Below are 20264 nucleotides of genomic sequence, written 5' to 3' on the forward strand. Positions count from 1 at the left end.
CAGTGATCTGGAAGAAGGATTTCAAAAGACCCTAGATGTGACAGAGCCCCCAAATCAAGATCTATTCAGGTTTAATTCCAACTGAAATATTTACACCTGATTATACATAGAAACCCAAACCATGTTGCATCAGTACCCCCCTTCTAGGTCAACTCAATGAGTTGTTTGCATGCTCAATTTCAATAAAGCCTGTTGCTAATCTGAGCCGGATAATATAATAAATAGAAAGAACCCGAGATTAGTAGGGGATGATGCCCCCCACCACATACACTCTTATTGGCTTTTAAAATCACTAGCAGCAAAGCGTGCAAAATAAAACTAAAAAGATCCAATTAAAAGCATTCACCAGCATCTCTGCACATCTTAGTGCTGTCTTTATTCCTGTAATTTTGGCTATGCTCTTTCAAGAATCGTTGTTAGATTAGGGTTGACATTGATTACATTACAGTTACATATACAGTACCTGTCTGTTAATCATGGTAGTTTGCTAGCATTGGAGACTTTGTGGAATTAACATTTCACATTTTGGATAGATCAATGTATTCCAACTCCTTGCATGACAGCAATGTGGGCAATGCACAACATGTGAGCTATCAACAAAGCTTATGATATAGGTATGTGTACTTTTAATATTTAATAATACAAATTTTAGAGGATCATTTTAGCAGTAAAAAACGGATACTAAGATAGATTTAATATATATATATATATATATATATATATATATATATATATATATATATATATATATAAATAATCTATCTTAATATAAATCAACACATAATTACACTGCTGATAAATCACACGTTAATTTTAAGGATTGTACATAAAATAAAACGGAATGCACGGGCAAAACTCTCATTCACTCAATAACTTTATTAGAACTGGATTTCAAGAATAAAACAATTCAATTTCGTAGTTAAATACATTCACACCTTTCCATAAAACAGTTTTATGTAAAACCCAATCTTGCACTTAAGACAAGTCAATCATTGACAGCTGGGAATTCTTTGACCCACTTCTAGCTATAATTGCATCATGCTGCTTATAAACCATTAACTTATATAGAAGGTTACACATAATCGCATTGCATTGCACATAGAGAATGAAACACGATTATTATTTCTAGTTCTGTACACTATGAATGGCTGTACATACTGATACATAACATTTCCTGAAAAACAATACATTTTGCCTGGTATACAGTTTAAACTCCTTGACCTTCAAACATTGACCATTCTAAAAACCACTGTGTGAAATGCATGCACAACAAGACTGGCAATAGAAACAGAAAATAATTCATGGTTTCAGGCCATTAGTTCCAGCATGTTCCCTTTGTCATTTGTGGCAATGCAAATTCTCCTTAGATCTAGAATTTGACCCATGCCGCCGTCACTGTAACTTTTCTCCTGTAATCTTAACCACTAATGATTCCACCTGAGTACTGGTGCATGCAAAGTCAATTCATTGCTGGTGGTATGTCAAATCCAGATACAAAATGTTATGCATATGTAGGCATCATTGACTACAACTACTAAGGCTATTATAATCGACTGACTACTTTAAGAAATTAAAATGTAGACTAACATTTCAAATAATGCCTTCGTTGCTGAAGTGTCTGTTTGCAAACTTTTACAATCAAAGTCATGTTATGTTGTGAGGAAAGGAAGCAAAACCACTGATGACATGCTCAGTATCTATTCAAATGAAACAAAGAAAGTTGTTATAGTTGTTATAAGCAATAATGAGAGGGAAGCAGATTCTGCATATCTTGGAAGAGAATTATGTCCTGTAATAAATTGCAAAATAGCCCAGATTTCAAGACTAGATTAATGTGGTGGTTCCCAGCTCCACTGCTCAGGTTTCAGTGTGCAACATCTATACACATAGTGTTGTGTTTATAAAGTGCGCATCGATACAATACAGATGAAAAATAAACAAAACTACCTGTCTGAATTTAGGTATTGGTCCGAGAACCAGAATTAGGAGCCACTTCCCACCCCCCATCAAAAACATCCCTCTTCATGAGCACATTGGCTCCATTGCTGCACAGGGGAACCATTTTTCTTGGAAATGCAGCTTAGCACAGGAGGTGTTTCTTCTGTTGGCTGCAATGGGAGGCTTGGTTGGATGTGATGAGAATGCAGTGCTGTTGGTTCTGGGGCTGTGAGCAGTGTCTCAGTGGGGTCCCTGTGCCACTCTCCAAGAACTTTATTACTTGAAGGAGGCCCGGACTTTCCTGCCCTTGAGGGGTTGTGGGGGGCGGAAGTTATTTACCATGCAGAGCCGGTCCTCCTCTTCACCCGTGAACAGAAGCATTCGGAACTTCTCCATCTGTTGAGAGGCAGAAAGAAAAATAATATGCATCAAATTTAATAGGAAAAAGCAATTGTGGGTGTCTTTCCAATACATCCCTGATTACTGTACAAATAATTGTAGTTTTTAAGGTTTAAAAAACAACTCAGGCAGATTTCAGTGGCAGATTCCCATGCAGTTTGATTAGTGATCCTCCACAGCGGCTTTATTTTAAGACACTGCAGCTGCCATAAATCTTCCTCAGCAAATTGATTTCTCGTAGATAGCGGGCAATTGCACAACTAGCAAGAAGTTTCTTAAGTAACACAGAGTGTTGTAATCACTTGGGCCCTGTCCAAAGACAAAAATAATGCTTTAAAATGAACATTACTTTTTTGGCAGCCAACAGGACTGCAAATCCATTCAATGGTCTCAATTTGTCTGAGAGAAATGCACACCATTTCCTGTCGATCGATGTTTATCAAACTGGAACATCCACGCAAAGATTGTCTCCCCACTTTCAGAAAGTAAGCATGAAATGTAGAAAAACTGACAGGATACTCGCACAAAGAAAAACCCTCTCCATCAACATTTACCTACAGCTTACCTCTACGGGCTGTTAATAAAGTGTATAAAATGATTCGGGCCTGATTTAACATACAATATCAGAAATCTAATGTTTAAAGGAGTCAGCTGAATTCTCATTCATTAATGCACTCCCATACATATTTTTAGAAGTACATGCACTCAGAAATAAAGGATTGATCTTCAAAGTAAAATCAATGACTCTGCCGCATTTAAGATCCTTTTATTATTAAATTAGCCAGTTATTACTGTTGGGAGGTGTGTGGGGGGGGGGTTCATCTTATAGTGTTCTAATCTGCTTGTGCTGCCTAATAGAGAATAAAGTGGCTGGTATTTTAGCTATACTATACTGACCACTAAAAGTATGCACAGACTGAGGGACGCGATGACTCATCCACGGCTGATAAAATATTCATTGTTTGTATATTATGGCAGTTTTGCAGTGTTAATGGTATAAATAACTATTTACATTTTGTTCTGATGATTCCCTCAACAAGCATGGACATTGTGCTGAACCATCATGTCGAACCATCTCAGCACAGCTTAAGGAATTAAAAACAAAAAACAGGATTTAGAGACGACAGTCTCATTGACCAGCCTGTAACAATATCCACAGTCTTGTTTAGTCATATACTATTTGATAAAGGGGTAGGGAGACTGGGTTTGCATGCTTGGACGTGCCCACCTGTTTCTCTGAAACCCTGATTGGCTCCTTGAGGACGATCCATGTGACACTCTCGAGCAGGGGGGGCGTGGTGAGGGAGCCGGGGTACGTCCAGTAACTCAGGTTATTGGGGAGGAGACACTTGGGGTTGAAGCCCTTAAAGTCTGCCTTTGTTTCCTAATAACCAAAAAAAAAAAAGAATTAGCATAGTTGCAAAACAGAGGATAAATACCTATTCCCAGACTATATATTATACTATGTTCCTAATATTTAAGGAATGTTTGTTTTAAAGCCCAATTAAATCCATTTAATTAAGTTTGCAGTTCATGAAACCTCATTCCGATGTTTAAGGGAGGGTTAGGAGTTCATTATTATTTTCAAGTTCATACCTCAGACTGGACATAGGGATTTTTTTTTTTTTCACATTAGATTTTTGGAAATCATTAAACGAGATGAGCAAACTTACCTTAAACTTGACCATGTATAGGGCATCTGTTAGTTTGTGCAAACCTGGGTGCTCATCCCCAATCTAAAGAAGATTTGGAGAAATGCAAATGTTAATTATGAAGGTACTGGCCTACTGAAAGATTCTTCTAGCACCAGCTCATGAAAATACCAAATTGATTTGATTTCAGTTGCTCTGAGATACCAAAACTGAAATCCTAGACATTAAAACTCTAGGTAGCCAACCTACAATTGCTACTTTGGAAATCCGAGAATTACCTTCAATAAAGGTCAGCTACATCTTACTGTTGCTTTTATGTAGCAGAAAAACTATTTCCCATCATTCACCTGTTCTGCAGTTTCAGTAAAGGCGGCTGGCATTGTATGTTTTTTTTTTTTTTTTTAAATTTAGTCGTTGCCAATTATTTTTATTATTTTCTCCCAATTTGGAATGGCCAATTATTTATTACGGTCGGCTCACCACTACTACCCCTGCGCTGACTCGGGAGGGTGAAGACGAACACACGCTGTCCTCCAAAGCGTGTGCCGTCAAGCCAACCGCTTTTTTTCACACTGTAGACTCACCATGCAGCCACCCAAGAGCTACAGTGTCGGAGGACAACGCAGCTCTCGGGCAGCTACAGGCAAGCCCGCAGGCGCCCGGCCAGACTACAGGGGTCGCTGGTGCGCGGTGAGCTGAGGACACCCTGGCCAACCTAACCCTCCCTCCCCCCAGGCGACGCTCGGCCAATAGTGCGCCGCCCCTTGGGAGCTCCCGTCCTCGATCGGCAAAGGAATAGCCTGGATTCTAACTCGCGACTTGCAGGCTATAGAGCGCATCCTGCACTCACGTGGAGCGCCTTTACTGGATGCACCACTCGGGATCCCCCATGGCATTGTATGTTTTAAGTGGAGTTTTAACAAAAGAGTTTGTCCAGAAAAGTAAGCAGGAATTACTAAGGAAGACCATCATGATAAAAAGCACTGTTCTATGCCATAGTACCTTTGAAGACTTTTCAAAATAGTTTTACAGCAAAGGGTCAATTGCAGTGAACCTAGTACTGAAGCTAATAAAGTGTAGTCAACTTGATTGTATAAAGCCATGGGGAAATGCTAATGCCTCCAACCCCTTCTCTCACCTCAATGAAAATGCCGAGGACAGCCAAGCCATCAGGGGCCGCTGAAGCCTCCTGGATGGTCTTGTACTTTGTAGCATTCCAGTGGACCAGATGAAGCTGCAGACAAGAGACCAGAGAAAAGGGAAATGCAGTGTTCAGCTCCACAGCTTTCCACCTTTCAACTCACTATCTTTCAGACTAGTGCGTCCTGCATCTACACATTCTCAGTGGCTATGAAAATAAGTAAGGATTGGACAAAAATCTTGGAATCTATTCATGAAGGCCATTCATGACACTCTTATTCCAAAATAATGACTTCTTTCTCCCAAATATTGCCACTTTAGTAAACAATGTTCTCAGGTCCAAGTAGACACAAGAATAATGTTTGGGAGAAAGAAGTTGCAATTGAATATCTGGTTTAATGTCACATGAAAGGATATGGGCTTATTTAAATAGACCTAAGCCTGGCAATCTCTCTGATGTCCCAGAGCTTCTTCCCGTGGATCAATCCGAAATTCTGCTCCTACCTCAGAGACGTAGGACTTCCCATTGACTGTGTGCTCTGAGCCATGACTGTTCTTCCCTCCCCAGTGGAAGTGGAACTGTTTCAACCTATAGGGGACTTCCAGGGGGCCATCTCGGATCACTGCCCAAGCACAAAGACTTTCATTAGAGATTTCTGCGCTGAAGATAATTTTTGCAATAACAATCTCCATCCACTGGATGGCACTGTGTACTATGCAAACATGTTATTAGAAGTTAACACAAAGAGTTAATGGAAATACCACAAAAACTATCCAGTCAAACCCCAACCCCTGAATTAGATTAGGTTAGATTTCCAATTAAAACCAGTACATTCAGTCACTCTGGTGTCACATTGGGAGGTTCTATGTGTATCTACACTTCTCAACCACTCAGAGAAATTTGATGTGTAACATTTGCTCCCTCACTAAATGATTACACTATGGTTCAAACTCTAACACTGATACACACTCCTCCCGGGAGCATGTTTTGTAAATATTTTCCTAGGACAGTGGAAAGTGCTTAAGCATATCTGTCTCCCAAGAATGAGGACCTTGTGGGAAGACTAGACCATTTGCATTCCATTATACCACTTATTACATGTCCAGGCCTGAAACACAGTTTTTTGGTGCTTGTTTTTTTTTCCTATTTAAGTTTGGGATAACGTGTTTCTTTTAACACTACACACGTGAGACCTAAATAATAATAAATGAAAGTGCAGTAAGGGTACTAAGAATAATAAAATCCTCAACAGCCTCCACTTTGCTCTGCAGGCACTGTAGGTTGAGCATACTCCCTTGTCATACTGGTTTGACATGTTGCTGTCGAGGATTAAAGGCAAGCTAGGTTCTTTATTCTAATTGCAGAGTTTTTTTTTTCTGATCCTGCAATTGGGCTAGTGCCAGATTAGACAAAATACCATCTCTGTTAACTGCATTGAAGTTATTTCAGATACAGAACAAAGTATTTATATAAGTATTTACATTTAAGTTTCAGAATAAACATCACCTGGATATATTTTATCACTTTGTCAGCTGTGGGTTGGAGACGAATTCTTTGAAGACACATAGCTTTAGTCATTTAAGATAGTTTGTGAGGACCCTTGTGTCAACATGACAGACGATGGACCTAGCAAAATGGTCTGCTTGTAAAGTTGTGACCTGCCCTCACAGCCCCAACACTCCACCACTCTGGGATAGCTCATTTGGTTTTGGTAAGCAGCAGAACCATCACAAAGCCATAGGTTTTGACAATGAGATTTAAACCACCAAGACCATGAAAACTGCCCTAGGCAAATTCTTCCTTTACATCCAGCCACCAACACCTGGTGAAAGACCTATTGTCAATGTCATAGATTAACATACAGACATCACCAACGGAGGTGGGCCAATTGGAGTTGTGTGTTATTTAGACATAACATTCCGTGTAAAGATAGTGTGTGTATGTACTCTACCGTGTTTTTGTACAGTGTTTTTTTCAGCTCCTTGAACAAACATTTACATTGTAGAAATGACGTACTAATTTTATTCCATGTGGCATTCAAACCAAATCTTTTCTGAAACTATTAAATTCAAGTTGCCTCAATGGAGTAGAGAGACTGCTGGAATCAATTGCGATCCATATTTACACCCAATTCAGACGGTTAGATAACATTTTAATACAGGTCTGGCAGAAGTGACGACATCCCCTAGTCAATTACACCTACATACACTTAGCATCCTCTCCCAAAAGTTTGAGGTTGGAGGCTCACCTGTCTTGTCGTCAAAGTCAGCAAACTCCACCCCGACAGAGTATCCATTGTTAGAAATGTTGATAGATGTGCAGCAGTTGTAGGAGATGTTCAGAGAAGAGAGGCTGGCCTCGTACACAGCCTGGGAAGGGACAATGTCTATGGGAGACTGTCGGCTTCCCTGGGCAATGGGATAATCCTTGTGCCATTCATCGGGACCTTAGAGAGATATAGAAAAAACAAAAAAAAAAAACATTTAAGTGTTTTTTGGGAACGTTTGTAATGAATCTGAAAACCATTAAAAAGAATATCAGTTTTGTATCTATTGCTTCACTTAGTTTCTCAGATTGAAAACTTGGTGTGCCCCATTATGAAGCTAGACCATTGGCTAATTTTCATTAGAAACTTAAGATTAGTAACTGGACCTCCTTGTGCCTCCTGGGAAATGTACACCATTTCTTAAAATATATGAATTTAAATAAATCAAAGGCAGTTTAAAAACTCAGAAATATTTCAGCCTCCCTCATTTTATTGCATATGATGTGACGGAAAATAACTCCCCAGCTTTAGCAGGAACTGGGCTAATCTAGAATTAACTCTTTTCTTAGCACTGCTGCCCAGAAGAGATGTAACTCCAAAGTTATTGCATTAGCAATACAAATGCATTGTTTGCCAGACAATTGAGTGCATTTTCCCACAACGACCAGTTTATTAAAATATGTTTGCCAGTCTTCTATGTTTTTACAGGTATCGCGGTTCATGTACATAAGAGAATATAAATCCACTAACTGTATAATAAATAGAGAATAAAGCAAGCGGTAATGTGTGATGTGAGAACGTAATGCCCACCTGAGATGATACATGTATCCAAGCACCGCACCCAGAGGGTCGGCATTACATTCTCATATCACAACTGTGTGGAGGTACTGTTGGAATTGCATTCCGTTTGACAGCTCGCGGTGGGGTCGTGCTGTTGCTGGTGTTAATGAGCGCGTTTCCCGTATCAACCGGCAGTACGGGAAATAGCAAGTCCATGAGCCCATTCAAAAAAATGCTCACCATCTAGATAGTCTATTCTGCACATAAAAGAAACAAATGCTGCAATTGCCCTTACCATTTTCGTCTCCGTATCCCCAATTGTTTCCAGTCATTCTGAATGGGTCTTTGTACTAGAAGGACGAATAAAATAATCTCCACGTGATGTTTTCTGGCGACGTTACACGATGCAGTTAACTTGTCTTATCTCGGTTTCTCTTTTATAAAGGCTTAAGGCACAGCCCTTCCGAATTCTGAGACGAGGGAAATAAGTGCGTCGGCGAATGGGTGCTACAGTATCCATTAAACACCGCCCCTTTTGGAGCGGAAAGCAACAGTTATTCTTGAAAAGCAAGGAGCAAGGAGCTGCTGGTACAATTTGCATGATAGAACTAAGGAAGTTGCACAATTTTAGGTTGCTTTACAACATATATGAATCACTAGAAATACTTAATGAAGAAGTAATGTAATCGATAACTCGCTATTTTAATAATCAACTAGACGAAACCTTGTAGCTAATTATTAAAATAGCTAGTTATCAGTTTATCATTTACTTTTCTTCTTCATTATATATAGTAAATCTTAAACAGTTCAACCAAAACTGTTTGCCTTTAACTTTCTAGTTGATAGTAGAGGTACGCAAAACATGACTTGTTTTGTTGGTCTGTTTGAAAGTTACCGTGGTTAGTGTTCATTGATACACATTCTTGAACCAGCATGCCTAGCATAGCCTGAGGCTGAAGTCTCATGCTTGCCGTGGCAGGTTGAACCAAGCAGCGGCTCCACGCTGCAACCTTCACCAGCGCTGGCTGTTGTACACATTTATAACGGCTTTAGACAGTATGATTTAGTTCGTTTGATTTTCTTTGTCTTGAAATAAAGCCATCTTTGCCTGCCCCGACACAGGAAAACGTATTACTTTAATACACTTTAAACAACAAATGGGGCTCTTTTTACTCCACCTAGAGTTGATAATCCAAATGGTATTAGAAAGACCGGGATATCACTTGTTCAAGGATTTTGTTATTATTATATTTCAACATCATGATAATCCTTGTAATGATGACCTGCTTATGGTTACAGTCAGATATAGACTCAGTGGGACCGGTGTTATGTCATCGTAAGAAATGTCGCAATTGAAGTCAGGGCGCATGCGAATTAATTTGTGCATGCATAGCTTATTTTTTCTACCATGTTTAAAACTTGTCTGCAAAAAAGTGTCGTATTTCAATGGTTTTGTGTTGGAATGTAATAACGAAAGACGCGGCTTCTCTGGACAGTAGTGTGTACTGAAGGCTATACTTTTGAAGGATGTAGTAACCAGATACAAATTAACATTTAAGATATTTGAAGACACTGCTGTTTAAATAAAATATATACTCTGAACATATACAGTACATCTTTAATTCTTGTAAGAACCTGTTGCTGAGTATCTCAGCCTTCATATATCTTAACTTTAGGTCTACTATACTACGCATTCTTTTTTTTTAATATAAATATATATTTTTTAAAAGTATCAACTATTTTTGCATCCACTGCGCACACATAAAAGGTAAACGGAAACAGTATTTTGGTCCGCTGCAGTGAATGCACTAATTGTGTTCTCTGATCTTCAAAAACAAAGAATGTAAAACAATAAATATATATATATATATATATATATATATATATATATATATATATATATATATATATATATAATCAATACGGTTACACAATATATTGCACATTATTACTTTATTATTACAATTGTGCAACACTGTTTTGCACACCTGTTATGCTGACACATGTTCACCTGTGTGTTTTATTCCATTATTTTGTGTAAATGTGAGTCAGTCAGTCAATCAGTAAATCTACCAGGTTCAGCTTTTATCTCAAAATGTATCACACAACGATAGCCTACAAAACCTAGCAATTGCATTTGATCGAATGCTCATAACATTTTTTTTTAAATCGTTCCCATCACTGTACTGATAAAAAAAAGACCATAAACATTCCGTTCTCATGGTTATCTGGATGTAACTATAAAATCTTGATAATGAAAGATTATACATTTACAAGTAGTTCACGGACACCTATTTATACGCGCCCCTAGGCAGTCTATACATAGCAGTTTATAAAATAGGCCGCACGATTGATAAGAGCTAAGTAAGGTCACAGTAATGTGGAAAAGGAAAAAATTCCTACAGAGACCTGTCATTTGGTTAGAAAACAGGGACATACTGCGTGCAATAAATAGTGTTATTTTAAGAGCATGCCAATGGGCCAACCATTCTAATCAGGGGATCGGGAAATAGTGGGGCTGGGGTGCGACATGTCTTATTATCATGTTTATAAAACCATGTTTAATATTTGTTTTTGATTGTCCAGTTATCTAGTAAAATACTAAGCACAGCATATACTTAAAAGATATAGTTAAAAACATACATGCCATTAATAAAATAAATAAATCATACAATAATAATAACATATGATAATGACACATTATCAAATAAACTACAGTGAGGCCTGAAGAAAAAAAAAAAAGCATTCAAGGTGCCTCTCCCATGGGGATTATTGTCAGTTGATAGATTAGTGCTTTTTGTATACCGTATGAGAACTCCTCTAGTAAGAACCACTGCTATTTAATCAACACCAAAGGATTTTATATAGAGTAATTTACACTCATTTCATTATTCATTATGCGTGATGCTTCCATTTCTCCTCGCCTCTGTTCAACTCTGCTGTAAATTATTGTCTGCATTTTTGCTGAATGGTAGCTGTAATTTATTGCATATTAGTACTGAACCTTCTTAATAGACACGAATATACTATATCGGTAAATCACCACCTTCCTTTACTTGTGTGTGGATTTTCCCACGGTCTCTTGGTGCCGGGAGGGTAATATTCTCAAGGGAATAAAACATAAATAGCAAAGGGTATTGTTCTGGATTATGACGCAGGTATACGGTACATTAGATAAAAGGTGAAATAGTATACTTTATTTAAACGATTAGATACAGTACAGTAGAGGTAAACAACAATGTAAAAAAAAGCTAAAGAGTTAAAGCACACAGAAGTAAGAAATATAAATACCTTTGCATAATCATTTTTACATCAGTCGAGTTATTTTATAAAACACAATTATTCTTAAAAGTTTTTTTTTTTTTAGCGCATGTATTTGTGTTTATTTGTAGAGACTTAAAATTAGAAGATTATAGGATCTGAAAGAAGTAAATATAGGAGGGGTGAGTACGAACTTGAATTTTGGATAGAAAACTTTGTAATGTCAATAAAACGTTAATTAGGAAAGACAATTCTATATCCTCCATCATCTTCTGTCATTTTCTTGACGCCCGCTGCCGGCAAGATTTATATTGTTATTAGCGAAAGTGCAATCGATGTACATGGTTGCACATTTACTTTCCTCCAAGGGCCAGCAGATATTTGGCGAATCTGCGCGAGCCTTCTCTGCAAGAAGAAGAGGAATGAGTTTAAATCGGGTAGCGTAGCCATGGCAAGCGTCGACAAAGGAAAAACAACTAAAGAACAGAAATACGACAGACAGCTCAGGTACTGAAAGCACGACAGATACAGTACAGATCAACAAACAGGGTTTTTAAACCGCTGCATGATTTTTGAGATTTGTTTTTGCATTTACAGCAGTGTAAATGTTGTTGTTATCTATTTCTACCGGTAGGCCCTGGGTGCTTTTTAACCAAAAGGTAAACAATAATTGATATTTTAAAAAGTTGATACCGTAGTGAAATAATGTTTTTTTATGCTTGTGATTTTTTGAAATACAATAATGCAAAAAGACATTATTGTCGTTATTGGTAGAAAATATCTTATGCATTATGTGTGAACTCTATTCAGTTTTAATAAATGTGGGGCTTTATTCAAATTATTTCTTGCATAAAAAAAGTCAAGCCGCTACATTTGCAGTTAATTCTAATGTATAGCTAACCACCCCGTGCGCTGTTGATTAATTGGTGTTATTATTTTCCTCTGCATGATGAAGATTGTGGGGTGATCATGGCCAGGATGCTCTGGAAAATGCCCACGTTTGTCTGATCAACGCTTCTGCAACAGGGACAGAAATACTGAAGAATCTGGTACTTCCAGGTAAATGGATTCTACAGTACACAACAAAACACTAGTTGAAAGGTTAACATCTGGACTCGTACATACCAGGATTCAGAACCAGTGTCTGGGCTTCTTCCAGGAAATACAACTAAATGAAAGTGCAGTGTAGGACTGTACTAAAAATAATGTCGCATAGCAGGTACACGTCTCTACAAGCTTAGTGGTTTGCACTGTGTCATTTGCTTTCATACCTGCTTCAGCGGTAGGTAATGTACGTGCCATGTGCTGGATCTTTATGTCTGTGTTTCAGCACTAAATAAAGACTTTTGTTATCTAGAAATAGTTAAATGACAGCTGATGAGGTATTTAATAAATATGAAGGTACCCCACAGTTTAACTGTAATGTTTTTTTTTTTTTTCCATTTAGGTATTGGAGCGTTCACCATTGTGGATGGTCATAAAGTCAGTGGAGACGATGTTGGAAATAAGTGAGCTTTCCTTATTAATTTATAGCTGGAAACCACCCTTTGTGCTGTTGATTTTTATTTATTTATTTATTTTGCATCGTAAATCTTTCCATTGCAATGAAGATTACAGGGCGACAGTGGCCAGGAAGCGCTGGAAAATGTATACTTTGGTCTGATCAACACTTCTGCTGCAAGGAAAGAAATACTAAGTATTTATGCTAGTAATTTATACAGTTTTGCAAAACACCTTAATGACTGACTATACAACGAAACAGTGACATATAGTCAGGTTCTTATTCACATAAATAAATAAATGTTACTGTATGATCCAGCCCCATTCTTTTATTTGGGAACATCACCCTACAAAACCAATAAGGGCACCAAACCCCCTTCCCACAAGCAAAATGTCACTGAATCTATGAAAAAATAAGAGGCGGCTAACAAAGGAGAAGGTCCGACCCAGGGAGTTGACATTACTACTTGTCTAAGTAACCTTAATATAAAGATTTTTGTTTAAAGATATATCCTTGCATGTTCTTGTTGGACTACATATGGGTTTCTATATAACACATATTGTAGAATACAGTGAACTGGAAATAAGGGTATAGATGCATAACTAATCACTCACTGACTTGTTTTATGTCAATTTGTGTCTGCAGCTTCTTTCTTACTAAGAGCAGCATTGGCAGGGTAAGCCCTGGTAAATTATGCATCTCCTTCATCAATATTTCAGACATTGTACTGCATGCAGTAGGTTAAAAATTAATTTATTTTAATTGTCCCTGTAGAATCGGGCTCAGGCTGCCACAGAACTATTACAGGAGCTCAACAACGATGTGTCTGGAAATTTTGTGGAGGAGGTTAGTATTTCAAAAGGCTTATCACCTGGTATCTTAAACTTACAGGTACATGTAAATATATACCCAGTTTACAGTAAGACATAGTGCTGAAGAATATTTGATATAACGCTCATATTAAATGTCACTGCAGCTTCTCAGTTTAGCTCTAGGCATAAGTTTTGTCATGTTTGATTGTTTATAGAGTCCGGAGCAGCTCTTGGACAACGACCCTGACTTTTTCCATAGGTTTAGCTTAGTGATTGCAGTTCACTTACCTGAAAGGTATGCAAAATCATTCTATTTATTCTTTGTCTTCTTACTTTTAATATTAATTCACTCTTATCAAGGCCATTTTCTGTCAAAAAAGCTACTGGGATAACGGTGAAATGTCAAAATTGGTGGTGGGGGCTTTGACAATAGTGAATCTGTTAATGATCAAACTTTAGTGATAATTGCAATAGCTTTCTTTCTTATTTGCATCTGCAGTACATTATTACGTTTAGCTGCTTTTGTATGGGGTGCTGGAGTGCCACTTCTGGTCTGCAGGACATATGGGCTCATTGGGTATATGAGACTGGTGGTGAAAGAGCACACAGGTTAGTAACCTTGGGTCCCAGTCCAATCATTTTTAGCTGGGAAAAGGAATTTTAGGAAAATGCAGTAAACAGTGGAGTATTTTTTGTATTTGTATTCGATTAATGCATCATCAGATGAAGTGGAGTAAAAATTGAACCACGTGTACTCATGAATTTGTATTTTACCAAAAAAAAAACATTTTCGCAGTTCAAAGTAATACGAATGTCTGCAAGTTTCATAAACCTATGTTATGATTTATTTTTTATATTTTCTTTACCCCTAATCAGTTGTAGAATCCCACCCAGACAATGCACTTGAGGATCTAAGGCTGGATCATCCATTTCCAGAACTCAAAAAGCACATTCAGTCTTACGACTTGGAAAATATGGAAAAAAGGGTATGTTTGAAAAAACCCTCAATGACACTGTCCATACTAGCTTTTTATACAGTGCATAATTCCAAGTTGGGTTCTGTTTTGTTTTGGCCTAGCAATGGCATGGGACAGGTGGAATAATTGTCCATGTCTGAGGCTCTTCAGCCTCCCATCCCCCAGATCAAATTTGTACAATCGATATCGTATATCATGTCATCCTTTCTTATTCAAGTCTATTGTACTCAGTGTGACTGGAAACAGATACTTTCAGGTGAGAGGCTTTTAGGTTTTGCTGCAGTAATACAAAAGTGACAGTAACTTTGCTTCAGTCAATCATGAAAATTGAACACTGACTAATTGCAAGACCAAATTGGGTTGCAGGTAACCATTTTATAAATGTTTTAAGAATACATGCTAATATGAATCCAAGTAGACTTGCTTTATTATGTTTAGTCTATCTACTAAACACTCTTGCCGCCTTCTATGTAAATATAATTTTCTCTTTTAAAATGTGAACTCTTCTGCAGGATCATAGCCATACGCCCTGGATCATTGTGATGGCGAAGTATCTGGAAAAATGGCGTAGTGAGGTAAACTGAGCCCTGAAGTGCTTGGAAACATTTTGGGTTTCATCATTATTTATTAAAATGAGAAAACTGTTGCCACAAGCCTTACATGAGTTTATATAATGAAGAAGGCAGGCATGTTAAATTGAGGCAGTCCTAGAACCAGCTAACTGGTGCGGATATTATTATATATAAAACTGCATTTGTCTAAATAGTAAAGTCGTGTGTTCTGTTTGCTATTACAGCACAATAGGCAGATGCCTAAGAACTATAAAGAGAAAGAAGCTTTTCGAGAACTTATTCGACAAGGTAAGATTTCTCCGTGCCATTTTTACAGTAGCTGTTTTATCAGTAATTTTGACGCCATCGCAGTTCAAATACAAGTCATCTTGAGTTATGCAAGTTGTCCTGGTAAGTAGGTTAAACAGTGAGCATAGAACTGATATCTCAAGGTATTGAGCACAGCCCATCAACCGTCAAATGCATTTTTATTGGTGGGACTTAAGTACTTGCAATCGTAGCTTAACTCTTTCTAAAGAAGACTAGGAAGAAACAAACTCTCAACACATTAGACCAGTTCACATGTCCCGGTTGTGGACATGCCCATCTGTAAATTTTGTATGACTTATTTCCGTAGAAGACACAAGTTATTTAGTTACTGTAAATACTTGTTCAGCGTTTGTAAAGAAGTGTTTTATGAAGCATCTTGTAATTCTTTTTATTTTATTTTTAATAATAAAATAGGAATCCGTAAAAATGAGAACGGAGTTCCAGAGGATGAAGAGAATTTTGACGAAGCCATAAAAAATGTCAACACTGCCTTGAACCCTACAAAGGTGGGAGAACACTTTTGTTTGTATTTAATGAATCAGAAGGGCTATGCGAATTAAGTTTTGGGATTTGGTTCCCACATCACTGTCATCCACAGCCTGCAGCACTGCTTACAGTTTTATTTCTTTTTTTTTTCTTTTTTAGATTTCAAGTGGAGTTGAAGCACTCTTGCAGGATGAGAACAGTAAAAACATCAAAGCCCAGGTGATGATAAAGTATTGATCAAACTCCTGTATGCTTAGCAATATTGACCAAGAGCCAAGAAACTTGAACTAAAAATTCTTTAATGTGATTGTGACCAAATCTATATGTAGATATATAGATAAATAGATAGATCTATATATATATATATATATATATATATATATATATATATTTAAATAGACAGATTTTACCAGGTTAAATGCAACAGGGTTCACATAATGATTTGTTCATTCAATACATTCTTATTATAATGTATTTATTATCCAAGGCGACTTATAATACATATATATTACCTTTAAATCATATGCAAATAATGTGTTAAATCGCAATAGTGTAATATCAAACAAAAGACTGATAAGCAAATCATTTATATAACTCTTATTCAAAAACAAAAAACCTGGACTATTCAGAGTTGAAACCACTGTCCGTGTCAAATGGTCTCTTTTTTGTTTCTTTTGCTTTGCCCAGACCCCCTCGTTTTGGTTACTTGTTCGAGCTGTGAAGGAGTTTGTGGAGAAGGAAGGTCAAGGGAGTCTGCCAGTTAGAGGCACCATCCCAGACATGATCGCAGATTCTGATAAATTCGTCAAGCTCCAGAATGTGTATGGGCAACTCTTATTAAGTGTTTATAATTCTTTGTATCACGCAGACTTGAAAGTGAGGCGTGACTCCTTCATACACCACTGATGAATTCTGAATGTCTGCCGTAGAGTGCCTTCGGTTGGCACTCTAGTCCGATTAAAATGTGTTATGATTTACAGATACCGGGAGAAAGCAAAAGAGGATGCTGCAGCTGTGGCTAATCACATTTCTGCCCTTCTGCAGTCAGTTGGAAGGGTAAGTAGTGTTTTTCATGTTGTCGTTGTAATAATAATAATAATTATAATTATAATAATAATAATTATTATAATAATAAATATAATAAAGTATATACACATTATTCTTTGAGTACAAAAATTATTGCAGACAGGTTATATTTTGAAATATCTTTGAAGATTCTGATCATAGGAATTACAGATGTAAATTAAAGCTAAAACGTGATGAAATGCAAACTGTTTTTTTATTGCACTGTAACTGCTTTTACCAGGAATGGTTTTTGAGAATATGTGTCTATGATGTCTTAACTGTTCATTAATCCTGCGTAGGATGAACTTCAGTGACAAAGTGGACCCACATGTACAGATGCACTTTTTCAGAAATATCATGAGTAGCAAGTCCTCAAATTGTGTCAAAATAAACCTGCTACAGACATTGCTTAACACACACTGTTGAGGGTATTATGACCTCTTCAGTAGGTCAGGGTGGTCTTTTGATGTGGGGTTTATATCATTGGTGCAGGTTATCTACATTACTGACATAACCTTTTTTTCTCTCTTGTTTGAAGCTCCCAGAGAGTGTTTCTGAGCAAGAAATCCGATTGTTCTGTAAGTGTCTGTCCAGAAAATGTAAAGCAGAATCTTAACAGAATGCTTGGTGCATCACACATAAGTCTACTCTACTTGTATTTCATGCTGAATGAGTATTTATCAATTAAATTAACAAAGTATATTTTTGTTTTCGTTCTTCAGGTAAAAGTTCAGCTTTTTTGAGAGTCGTGCGCTGCAGGTCACTGGCTGAAGAATACAGCACTGAAACTATTAATAAAGATGAAATCTGTAAGCAAGCAATATTTCTTTTTAAATTAAAAAAAAATAAATGCAAGTGACTTTGAATGGAACTTTTAATTCTCTTTTATTTTTTATAGCATCTTGTATGGACAATCCAGACAGTGAGATGGTGTTGTATTTAATGTTGCGGGCTGTGGACAAGTTTTACCAGCAACATGGCCGCTACCCAGGTAGAAAAAAAAAAAAAGTTTATTGGCAGATTTTCAGATGTGCCAAAAGGAAATCTTAAGAGAAAAACTCTTAAAATGTGATCTTACATTCTGCTAAAACTTTGCCAAGAAAATGGGCAATGGGCCCAGCTATATTTTAGCATGGCAAAGGGTCTTCAGGCAATAAAATAATTCCTTACAACTAATCTTTTGCACACTTTCATTTGCTATATAGGTCTCACTGGTGCAGTTTTGAAAGTGCATTTCCATTTGCTCACCAGAAAGAAAACTATATAGGGTTTTTTTTGTTTTTTGTTACTGAACTGTAACCACTGCTTTGTTTTTTTATTTTTTGTTTTCCAAAATATGCAGCATTTACATTTTATAACATTTTATTTCTCAAGGTGTTTATGACTACCAAGTTGAAGAAGACATTGGAAAGCTCAAGTCTTGTGTGAACAGCCTCCTTCAAGAGAATGGCCTTGCTGTAAATGTAAAAGACGATTACATCCATGAATTGTAAGTTCCCTTTACAAAGGAACCTGAAATGCATGGTTTTACAGTATTTTCATTTGTTAAGTTACATTTACATTTTCATTTGGAGCAAGATTCAAGGTGTTTCACAGTGACACTTCTTTACTGATTACCACTAGTGATGGGAGTCTGTAAGTGATATCAACAGCAATAATCAGCCCATACACAAGCATATTCTATGAAGGGTGGGTGTTTCTGTATTATTGTAATACCCTGTTCTTTCTCCAGGGGCAGTCCTGTGCTATAAATGATTATTCTCTTCCTATATTGCAGCTGTCGTTACGGTGCTGTGGAACCACACACAGTTGCATCATTTGTGGGAGGTAAGATTCTAATCAGTGTAACAAAAGTTTGGCAGACTGGAATGACAGACATTTTAGATTAAAGGATTCAGTAAATTGATTTAAAATCAGTAATACGAGACAGCTTTTCATCTTGTGTTTGAAATATGCAAGTGCATGCCTGCTATGTGGTCCTTCAGCCACCAGATGTCAGTTTTGAATTAAGTTGATGTAAATGGAGCATTTAAGGTGTTGCAGTACATTTAGGTGTGAGGAGGGAACTACCTCAATCTAAGGAGATTTGGCGCAAAAGTAAATAGAGGTCTAGTACTGGTATTTTCTCATCACTTTCCTAATGTGCAGAAAACAGGGTTATATTTAATGCATACATATTTTTATACAGCTTCCCAGTATATAGTCTAGTTAATACTTTTCTTAAGGAGCTTGTATGTAAACCAGCATGTTTTTCTCTTGGCGTGGTAAGCTTTTGTTTGGATTTTTTCGTTTTAGCTGCATTTTTCTGTGTAGATTTGCATGCCTAAAATAGTGGATTAATGACCGTAATTTTTATTTTCATAGGATCTGCTGCCCAGGAAGCCATCAAAATAATTACACATCAGTTTGTACCCTTCAATAACACTTTTATTTACAATGCAATGGCACAGACGTCTGCCACGTTCCAGTTATAGAGCGAAGCTGCTGCACTAAAACACTGTACATGTTGTTTAACCTCCTGTAAGATATTAGAACATACCTTTTTAGTGTTGCTGTAATAAAAAAAAACATAATAAATGATCCTTGTGATGTTTGTGCCTGTGTGTTTTTTACTTGGAATATTGTTCAGCTTTTTCAATAATTTCCTGGACATCAAATCTTAGTACAATGATGTGCAATACTCTTTGTTTGCTGTGTAATCCAGCCATGACAGCCATATATAATTTGGCCTGCTGACTTACCAGAAAGTAAAAGCCATTACAGAGTGCTAAATTATCTTGCAGCGGAGCTTTCACCTTAGAGTACTTTAATCAAATCTTGGAATGAAGACTGCTATAATAAAATCTATGAGTTGTATGTCCTGCTGCCTATCTATGTTGCCATTTGTAACAATTGCACTGAAACCCTGCTGTGAGCTGAAGTTACCTGCTTTCCTTGTAGATCAAGGTCCAGTAGAAGATTTTTTATATCACCCTGTTTCACGATAAAAATCTGATTTTTAATTTTTTCCCCCTGGGTTAACGGGTGCAATTTGTTTTTTTGGCTATAAAGTGCTTAGTTTAGAACCACAAGGTTTATAGTTAATTTCCACCACTTAATAGAAGT

At 37.1% G+C, this 20264-nt stretch overlaps 2 protein-coding genes across 2 annotated transcripts; one reads left to right on the forward strand and one right to left on the reverse strand.

Moving 5' to 3' along the window:
• Positions 1-856: 856 nt before the first annotated feature.
• Positions 857-8675, reverse strand: LOC117424670 (carbonic anhydrase 7-like). The gene is made up of 7 exons (XM_034041274.3): positions 8472-8675; positions 7379-7576; positions 5634-5752; positions 5128-5223; positions 4011-4073; positions 3566-3721; positions 857-2334 (listed from the first exon to the last, which is right to left on the reverse strand). The coding sequence occupies exons 1-7, from the start codon at positions 8506-8508 to the stop codon at positions 2215-2217; spliced, it is 789 nt and encodes a 262-aa protein (XP_033897165.1). The 5' UTR covers positions 8509-8675; the 3' UTR covers positions 857-2214.
• Positions 8676-11784: 3109 nt separating this feature from the next.
• LOC117424665 (NEDD8-activating enzyme E1 regulatory subunit-like) lies at positions 11785-19748 on the forward strand. Its single transcript, XM_034041263.3, has 20 exons — positions 11785-11944; positions 12393-12496; positions 12885-12945; positions 13584-13614; positions 13713-13784; positions 13966-14045; positions 14250-14359; positions 14627-14736; positions 15240-15302; positions 15524-15587; positions 16023-16114; positions 16254-16313; positions 16782-16915; positions 17075-17150; positions 17698-17737; positions 17882-17968; positions 18058-18150; positions 18534-18648; positions 18937-18986; positions 19524-19748. Exons 1-20 carry the CDS (start codon positions 11886-11888, stop codon positions 19631-19633), a joined length of 1611 nt encoding a protein of 536 aa, XP_033897154.1. The 5' UTR covers positions 11785-11885; the 3' UTR covers positions 19634-19748.
• Positions 19749-20264: the final 516 nt, after the last annotated feature.

The sequence above is a fragment of the Acipenser ruthenus genome, chromosome 19 (genome assembly GCF_902713425.1).
Source record: "Acipenser ruthenus chromosome 19, fAciRut3.2 maternal haplotype, whole genome shotgun sequence".
Taxonomy (NCBI): Eukaryota; Metazoa; Chordata; class Actinopteri; order Acipenseriformes; family Acipenseridae; genus Acipenser; species Acipenser ruthenus.

Excerpts from the sequence above, each read along its gene's own strand:
- LOC117424670 (XM_034041274.3), bottom strand. The coding sequence starts at position 8,508 with ATGACTGGAAACAATTGGGGATACGGAGACGAAAATG. Across the intron at positions 5,753-7,378 it reads TGACTTTGACGACAAGACAG|TGATCCGAGATGGCCCCCTG; the intron begins GTGAGCCTCCAA and ends GTGCTTGGGCAG. Across the intron at positions 3,722-4,010 it reads TATACATGGTCAAGTTTAAG|GAAACAAAGGCAGACTTTAA; the intron begins GTAAGTTTGCTC and ends TTTGGTTATTAG.
- LOC117424665 (XM_034041263.3), top strand. The coding sequence starts at position 11,886 with ATGGCAAGCGTCGACAAAGGAAAAACAACTAAAGAACAGAAATACGAC. Across the intron at positions 17,969-18,057 it reads TATTAATAAAGATGAAATCT|CATCTTGTATGGACAATCCA; the intron begins GTAAGCAAGCAA and ends TATTTTTTATAG. Across the intron at positions 18,151-18,533 it reads GCAACATGGCCGCTACCCAG|GTGTTTATGACTACCAAGTT; the intron begins GTAGAAAAAAAA and ends TTATTTCTCAAG.